The sequence below is a fragment of the Rhizophagus irregularis genome, chromosome 32 (genome assembly GCF_026210795.1).
Source record: "Rhizophagus irregularis chromosome 32, complete sequence".
NCBI classification, from domain to species: Eukaryota; Fungi; Glomeromycota; class Glomeromycetes; order Glomerales; family Glomeraceae; genus Rhizophagus; species Rhizophagus irregularis.
In genome coordinates, this window is record NC_089460.1 from 894,164 (window position 1) to 903,480 (window position 9,317).

At 26.7% G+C, this 9,317-nt stretch overlaps 1 protein-coding gene across 1 annotated transcript; it reads left to right on the plus strand.

Annotated features, from left to right (window-relative positions):
• Positions 1-1,192: 1,192 nt before the first annotated feature.
• On the plus strand, positions 1,193-3,730 carry OCT59_023006 (uncharacterized protein; the record flags this gene model as incomplete). The annotated part of the gene is made up of 6 exons (XM_066150492.1): positions 1,193-1,230; positions 1,315-1,652; positions 2,491-2,937; positions 3,010-3,042; positions 3,156-3,281; positions 3,348-3,730. The coding sequence occupies 6 exons, from the start codon at positions 1,193-1,195 to the stop codon at positions 3,728-3,730; spliced, it is 1,365 nt and encodes a 454-aa protein (XP_066006519.1).
• Between the last annotated feature and the right edge of the window lie 5,587 nt (positions 3,731-9,317).

Here is a 9,317-nt window from a genome sequence, read left to right on the forward strand (position 1 = left end):
CGTAGTAGACTTTCCGGATGGTCCCGTCGAACATTTTCTAGCATACGTTTGTTGGTATAAACACGCAAATTCAACCAATATTCGATACTATTTCAGCAGTGATGAAATTTGTAATGTTGAGTTGTGGAATACCGAATTTTATCCAATAAGTCGTGATTGTATAATACCTGTGCATCATATTTTAGGTAGATTTGTACCAGTAAGTTACCAAATCTCAAACCGGCAAAATGCAAGAGAGTATTTAGCCGTAAATCCAATTAGTAGAAAATACCAATTATAAACTTATAAGTTTTAGACATAAATTTATAATAAATTGAGTAATTGACTATAAATTTGGTGTTGATTTTTCCGAATTTCTGAATTTTAATGACAAATCATGTTTTTCAAAAGTTAATTTTGATGACTTTTTTTGTATCAATCAGCCGTCAATCAAATATAATGATTTTTTGCCGAATTTTTATTGAATTTTTATTGAATTTTTATTGAATTGTCAATTTTCCATAAATTGGAAGTACATATTTGAATATTGGGCAAATTTTAGGTTGATTTGCCATTTGTCTGATTTTTTTTTTGATTTCAACCAGCATCAATCAGCCGTCAATCAAATATAATGATTTTTTGCCGAATTTTTATCGAATTTTTATTGAATTTTTATTGAATTGTCAATTTTCCATAAATTGGAAGTACATATTTGAATATTGGGCAAATTTTAGGTTGATTTGCCATTTGTCTGATTTTTTTTTGATTTCAACTAGCATCAATCAGCCGTCAATCAAATATGATGATTTTTTTCTGGATTTTCATTAAATTGTCCGATTGGCATCAATCAGATGTGCCGATTTGTAATGTCAGTCGATTTTGGTCTGATTTTTAGCTGATTTTCCATATGTCCGATTTTTTTGATTTCGACCAGTGTATATGTACTATATAGGTATCATAGAAGTATTTCTGAAGACGCTATTAACAATCCCGACCTTTGTCATGAAAATGTTGCTCGATTTAAAAGGCTCTTAGATTCATTACACTATAAAGGTCCTGTTGTAAGCTATGACGGATTGTACAATTTTAAAGTCGGGTTGCAATATTCGAACAAATTTAGGTTGTATTGTTGGATCAACTCTAGACCGAAATGATTGCAAAATTGAAACCTATGATGATATATATAAAAAGATTTCTGATATCAAGCAAAGAAATGCGATTGCAAAATATGTTAGAGTTTACGTTCTTCAGGTAAATTTATTAAAAAAATTGATTTGAATTTTAATTACTATTATTAAATTTAATTGATTTAAATTATTAGGTACCTCTTCCAAGGTTTCCACCCGTAATTGTGGCATTAATTCCAACTGGAAATGACAGTGCTAATAAAATTTTAGCACTTCATCAGAAACTTATTGATATCGCAGCAGATTTTGAATTACCTATAATTTCTATCGGATCAGATGGTGCTGCTGCTGAATTTCAGGCACAAAATTTACTACAATCAATTAGAACAAGAAACCGTGTTCAGCATCGAAATTCCCGATATGGAATTAATTTCAACTGTCCTGTATTTTCCAAAGTTGGACCTATAGTTCGTATTCAGGATCCTAAACATGGGAAAAAAACAGCAAGAAATGCAGCCATGTCTGGTGCTCGTTTACTTACATTTGGTAATTCTACAGTACGATTTGATCAGCTGTTAACGTTATCTTTTCAAGAAAATAGCATTATGTATAAGCGAGATGTAATAAAATTGGACCGTCGGGATGATAATGCTGCGTATAGAGTATTTTGCTCAAAAATTTGGCACAAGTATTAGATGGAGAAAAGGGATTATCATCTGAATTTCGAGGATTATTTGTATATCTCTTTGTTATGGGTATGTATAATGTATTAATTTTAAAATCTTTTATTACTTATTTTGAAATTTGGTTTATTAATTAATATTAATTTATTTTAGGTGAGCTTCTCGATAGTTACCTTAATCGAAACATTACACATTATGAGAGGATCGAAATGGCTATGACAGCATATTTTTTTTTACATTTGTGAAAGTATCACATCAAGACTCTTAGTGATCTTTATCCTTCATATATATCTATTTCAAAAAACTTTTTAGCAATGCAAACTTTTAATATTATGATTAGTTTAGTTGAATCTTTGGTTCTTTTAATTAAGATTCACAGAGATTACTATAAAAATATACCTTTATTACCATGGAAGCATGACACTGAATCTTGTGAACATATTTTTGGAATTTCTCGACAATTTCGTTCTGATTTTAATTATTTGGAAATTCTTCAAATGGTTCCGAAAATTAACCAATATCTTAGGTCTGTTCAATCAGATAATTTGCTATTTAGAAAGGAAAAAATTGTACGTGAAGGTAAATTTTATAATTAACATATATTCTGTGATTATTTTTAGTGAAATTTAAACATTAATGACAAAAAGCAAAAAAAAAATTATATTATTTTTTACTTATCACGAAACTTACATTATTATCAGGTTATGACTTTAATGAATATGCAGAAATTAATCTTTCAAACAATAATCTTGAATGTTTACGGTATTGGCCATCTGATATTGAAATTGATAATGCAATTAGTATAGGTTATGAGAGAGCTATTCATCTAGCAAAATATTTGGAAATGACAGCCGTACCTGATGCTTATTATTTCAATATTCATAAGAGATTTCCGGATTTACAGCTTGATGATTTTTGGAATGATAATCCAAATCCTAGAATTATGGATAGTAATGATGAACTTAATGTGGATAATTTGTTAACTAATCAATGTATAAATCACGCAATATCTAAAATGAATATAAATCGAGAAGAAGAAATTAATTCTGATGATTCGCAAATTACATTTTTGATGGAAAAAAATTATAATTGTCAAGTAATTGTAGAACTTGTAGAAAAATTACCTGACATTCCATGGTTTCCAAATGGTAAATAATAAGTAATAACAGTAATTAATTCTTCATTTTATTGCTAATTTTGTATTTTATATTTATAAATAGATCCTAAATTCAACTGTAATTATATATTGGATGGTGAATTAAATGTTGATTTTTTTTGGATTTACGTCAAAGCCATGATGCCTATACGAGTAGAAATCTTGAACGAACAAAAACTATTTTTAGAAACAATGAAAATAATACTTTAGATAAACTTGATGTTAATATAGCCAGTAATTTGGTTTCATATTTAACGAAAAATGATGATTCTACCTTGACTAAATCACGAGAAAATAGATGGAAATCAAATAAAAAGACTGATAATAACACAAAAGGTAAACTAATCTATTAATTGTTAATTGTTAAAAGATGAATTTTTTTCATATTGTTTCTATTTTTAGATCATCCACGTGCTGATAACTCTGCTTTTTTACCGTTACAAATCGGATCTTTCGTAATAGCTAAATTTGACAATACATTTTGTGTTGCTCAAATCATTGCCATGTATGAACAAAAGTCCTTGATGCATTCATATACTGATACTCCTGTTTCAGATCTCAAATCTCTTTCTTATGTATCTATGAAAATTTTTTTTCTTTGTGTTAATGGTGCAATTTTTTCAGAGATTCGGGATCATCATTTTTTAATTTTTTCTCATACTAAAGCTTCTCATATTATTCATCATTTGGTATTAAAAGATGTTATTATTAGTGAAGAAGCATTAATTCTTAAAGGACAAGCAAAGGAATATTTTAATGCACTCCTTAAAAGTAATAATAAATAAAATCTTAATAAATATAATAAATAAATTTTTTTTCTACATATTTATTTACATATAAAAATAAAGTCATGCTTTAGTTTTGGCGAATTAATACTAAATTTGTATGTAATAATTCAATTTTTGGCGAATTCAACTGATTTTAAGGGTAGCGAAATACCCATAATTTTGTGCAGATCATTTATGACCTATATATGTATTTTCCGGGGTCCTAGCTTTTCGCTACTCAAATTATTTTATTAACCCTTTTTTTATTTTGTTATTTTTATTTTGGCTTTTATTTTGTTACTCCTTTTTTCTCTTTTTGTATCCTGGATTTTTTATTACAGTAACAGTGAATTTTTAGACACTTATAAAGCAGAGACTGGAAGGAGGAGTTTTTTTTTAAAAAAGGATTTCTTTAAGAAGTACTTGCTCTCCTAGTTTAGAGTTTCAACTGACAGTAAAGCTCTACATGAGCCAGCTTGAGCCGAGCCAAGGACTAGTTCAGCTTGGTTCAGCTTGGCTTGTTCCAAAAGCTCACAAGCTAGCTCATTTTCAAAATCATATAAAATTTATTATAACTAAAATTTCAAAACGTGATAACTTCGCCAATATTGCTCCAAATTTAATGATTTTACTACCATTAGATTCGTCTCATCAAGAGGAATCAAATGGTAGTAAATTCATTAAATTTGGAGCAATATTGGCGAAGTTATCACGTTTTAAAACTTTAGTTTTAATTTTCAATAAATCGAGCCAAGCCAGCACCAAGCCAAGCTATAACTGCAGCTTGGTTTGGCTTGGCTTGGTTCAGCTTAAAAGTTCACAAGCTGGCTTGGCTCATATAGAGCACTAACTGACAGTATATATATGGTTATCCTGAGTGATAGATAAGTAGTTTGGTACTTAATATTTAATAATATTAGTTTATTTGTTTTTTTTCATGTATTTTGATATATTGAAACTTTTGATATTCTAATAAAGTATTCAAATGTGCTGCAGCCAAAAAAAAAAAAAAAAAAAAAAATATGAAAAAATTCAAATCTGGAATAATGCCAAAAAGATTATATTACAGGTAAATTTTATATATATATATAAGTAAAAAAAAATATATTAATTTCTATTCTTATTTTTTTTAAATGAACATAAGAAAATATGAAAGGAGATTTACATGTAACATAAAACCTTTTCTATAAGTTAATATTGATAATAAAAGTATATATTATAAAGGATTAAAAATTTTCTAATTTTAAAATTGCTAGACATTAAAGTAACTTTACATCTTACAAAGAAGATTTTTATATAAAAGATATAAATTCCATATTCATAAACTCTTGATATTATATATTAAAACTAATCATTCTTTTTGTCTCCTTATTTTTTTTTAGTAAAATATAAAGTATATATAATATATAAAAGTTTAACCAATTTTTTCACAAAAAATTAAAATATATATATGTTAAAGTATATTTATATGCAAGTGGGCTAAGCAATTTTCTTACTATGAAGTTTACTTTAGCAAATAAACAAGTTTTGATCTTAAAAATAAAGTAAGAAAAAAGTTAAAGCCAATTAATCATAATGTTTTTTCCACCAAATTTATTCTAAAAAGAAGTCTTTGCAAATATAAAATAGGATTTTTCCTACTTTAATAAGACATCTGATAATAATGATCATATTCATATCTGAATTTTTTTCTAATGAATAGTTAGGAATTTTTTATTCATATTATAAAATAGTAATGTAATTTGCAAATATTATTTTTTATATATTAATTACTTTGGCAATATTTTATTTCTTAAATAAAGCATATATTACAGTTAAAGTTTGTTATAGTGAACTCTCAGTTTCAACCATTTTTATTCACTATAATGAATATTCACAAAAATGAAAGATTTCTTTATAGTGAACTTTATATTAATACAAAAAAAAGGTTAACAAAAGTATTTTGTTAATTTTTGATTTTAAAACCTTAAGAATTTCCAATTCTGTGTATATTTAGTAGATTTTAAACCAATGAATTATTTTCTAAATTCCTTAAGCTTCTTTATTAATAATAAGAGTATTATTTCTAATTTTTCATTCTCTTTTGTATTATTATTTTCAGGATTTAGAATTATTATACTTATAATTTCTTTATTTGATAATAGTTCTATTGGCATTTCATAATACGATCTTGTAAATTTAATTTCTTATATAAATAATTTCATTGTTATAATTCAATTACCATAATAAAGTGGAATACCAATCCTAATTTTGTGTTTAAAGTGATTCGCGAACAATATAATATACCTAATGATTTCACGTGATATTCACTATAAAAAATAAGATGTGAACTGGGGAATAAAAAAAGTTCACTAGCTTCACTATAACGAGCATTGACTGTATCTGATATGCTAACTGCTTTTTATAATTTCATTAGCCCTGTAAAAAAGTCGATCCGTTTTTTATATTCCATTATTTTCTGTAAAAGGCTCATATTTCCGGAATTAATGGAATTTATCGATCTATTTACATTTTCCGTGAATGGATCTGTGAAAGGCTCATTTTTACAGAGTTTTTACAGAAATAACGGATAAAATTTTTTATAGGGTAAGGAGAAAAGGCAGGTACAGTATAAGAGAGTTGATCAAAAGTTCCAAAATAAAAAACGTATGCACTGATTTCATATTAAAAAGGAGAGAAATTTATCGGCTACACAAATTTGTGCTATCGTCATCAGAAACGATATCACATAACCAATGAGTTGAAGAAGAACATGAAAAAGAACGTGTAGCAAGAGGAATTACTGACGTACTTTTACAAGAGATAAAGTTAAATGTATTTTGTAGGGTTTCTGAAAATTCTTTTGTAGAAATTATAGCTCGATTAATAGATACTGCTATGTACCGTTTTCCTGTAGACTATGAAATTGAGGTTACAAGAGCTGAATGACAGAGTATAGCTAGCAAAATCGGAAAGTTCAACAACAAAAAGGGATAAACCGGATCTTATGATTTGTGTAATAAATGGGAAGAAATTGTATATGTTGAGAGTGGAAAATGGAATTGTGATGATGAAAAAATTCATAGCGATCATAATAAATTGTGCAACTCTGTATAGACGGTACTGATGAGCTTTTTAAAATATGTAAAAGAGAGCCTCTTAATAGAAATTATATAGCTGTAAAAGGGTTTGGTGTCAATATCGCAGGTGAATATATTGAAATACATGGATTGGTACGTGAAAAAGGCATCAGGTACTACTTTCTGATTTTGAGAGCAAAATACTCTTTCGCAAAGAATCAGCGGAAGAAGTAGAAGAATTTATCCATGCTTTATTGACTTTACGAGTAAGAATTTTTTATTCATACCAACTCTACTTTATGGGGTAAAGAAAGTATTTTTCGGAATTTATTAAGACGAGCTGATACTAACTATGGGACGATTGGGACGTGCACTGAATAATTTTTTTCACACGGTCACATTATTTTGAGCAGATCGAAATTTTCAAATCAATTATCTACATATCTAAGACATGTAATATATAAAATCATTCGATATGAGATGATTTAACCTAAGACACGCGGTATCGTCGCGGTAATTTATGTATGTTAACGGTTTTTGCATGATCTAAGCCACATCAATATATATTAGAGTCATTCTGGATTGTCTGTTCGAATGAAATGAATGAGTCGAATTCGTGATCATTCGGAGACATTATCCTTTTTTATCAATTTTCTTTTTAATTCCAAATTTTGACATTCGGGATTGTCAGTAGTCGAATTTGTGACCATTCGGAGACATTGTCTTTTTAATTCTAAATTATGACATTCAGTTCGAATGAATGAGTCGAAATTGTGATCATTCGGAGACATAATCCTTTTTAATTCTAAATCGAGATTGTCAGTTCGAATGAAACTCCAAATGGATAAATGAATCGATTTCTTATCAATATTTATCATTATGAAAGCTATTAAGGAAGGATACCGTAGTTGAAATATCATGGGTCTGTCTCGAAATCTTGAACCCTTTCCGATCCCGAATATTTTAATTTTCTTAAATATAGTATAAAATCAAGATTTGATAAAATTAATAACAAAGACCAACAACAATTAACTAAAAAATCAAAATGAAATTCAATATTTTCCTTCTATTATCAACTATTTTTGTTGCTTTTGTTGCCGTCACTTTAGCAGCGCCACTTGAACCTGCCTCTAAATCTGACGTTACTCCGGCTGTCCATCCTGGTAAATCTTACAACAAATCAATATTCATTATTGTTTTGTAAAAAAAAAAATATTAACTTAATTTTCGTTTTGTTTTATTTTATAAATAGATGGATGTAACTATCATTACTATTATTATTAATTTATTGTTTTTGAAAAAAATATTAACCATTTAATTTTCATTTTATTTATTTATTTATTATTTATTTTAATTAATAAATAGGCTGTAAGTATCATTCGTCATCATTATTATAATTAATATTTACAATATTATTTTTGAATATGTTGTTGACCGTTAATTTTCATTTTTTATTTATTTATTTAAATAAATAGGTTGGTGTAAGTATTATCATAATTAATATTCATCATTATTATTTTTGAAAAAAAAAAATATTGTTAATTTTCGTTTTTTCTTATTTTATTTTAATAATAAATAGGTGGTACGTATCATTTATCATTATTATAACCATTATTTTTTGGAAAAAAAATGTTAATTGTTAATTTTCGTTTTTATTCATTTAATAATAAATAGTGGGGTTTGTTAGTAAGTATCATTTGTCTTTATTATTACAATTAAATATTTATCATTTTGAAAATATTAATATACTATTTATTGATTATTGATTTTTTTTTGTTTAAATAATAAATAGCCTGTAAGTATCATTCATCATTATTATAATTGATATTTTATTTTATGTTTTTTTCGGGGAGATATTAACTGTTAATTTCATTTTTTATATGTTAATAAATAGGCCGTAAGTATCATTCATCATTATTATAATTATTTAAATTTTGATTATTAATTTATTTGTTTTAAATAATAAAAATAGGCTATGATCTTATTATCACTCATAAGTTACTGAATCACTATAATTACCAAGCAATTGTTATAATTAATTTCAATATTTAATATATATTTTAATAAACTGGTCTAATCATTAGTTTTTTTCTCATTAAGTAATATTACATGCATTGTTTCAATGAATATTCTAAATTAAAAATAAATGAAGAGGTAAAAGAAAAGGTAAAAGAAATGAAGGAAATGAAGGAAAATGAAAAAGCAAAGAAAAAAGTTGAAAGCAATATGAAAAAGGAAGTATATGGGGCCTTATTTAGTTCTTATAGTATTCCAGTAGTATTCTAGTAAAGATAATTGAATAGATTACAAATCAGTACAAACCCCAATAATATTAACAGTTTTAAGTTGCATCACATAATGTCGATTTAAGTATTTATCAATTTTCACAAATTTGACTTTGAAAAATACCCGGTGATTAGATCAGATCACTATAGATGCGTGAATAATACCCGGTTCTTAATTATGGAGGGTACTATTTTTGGGTACTGTATGCAGTGGCCAACGGTATAAGAGTGTTAACTCATTGAATAGCAAAAAGAAAGGAT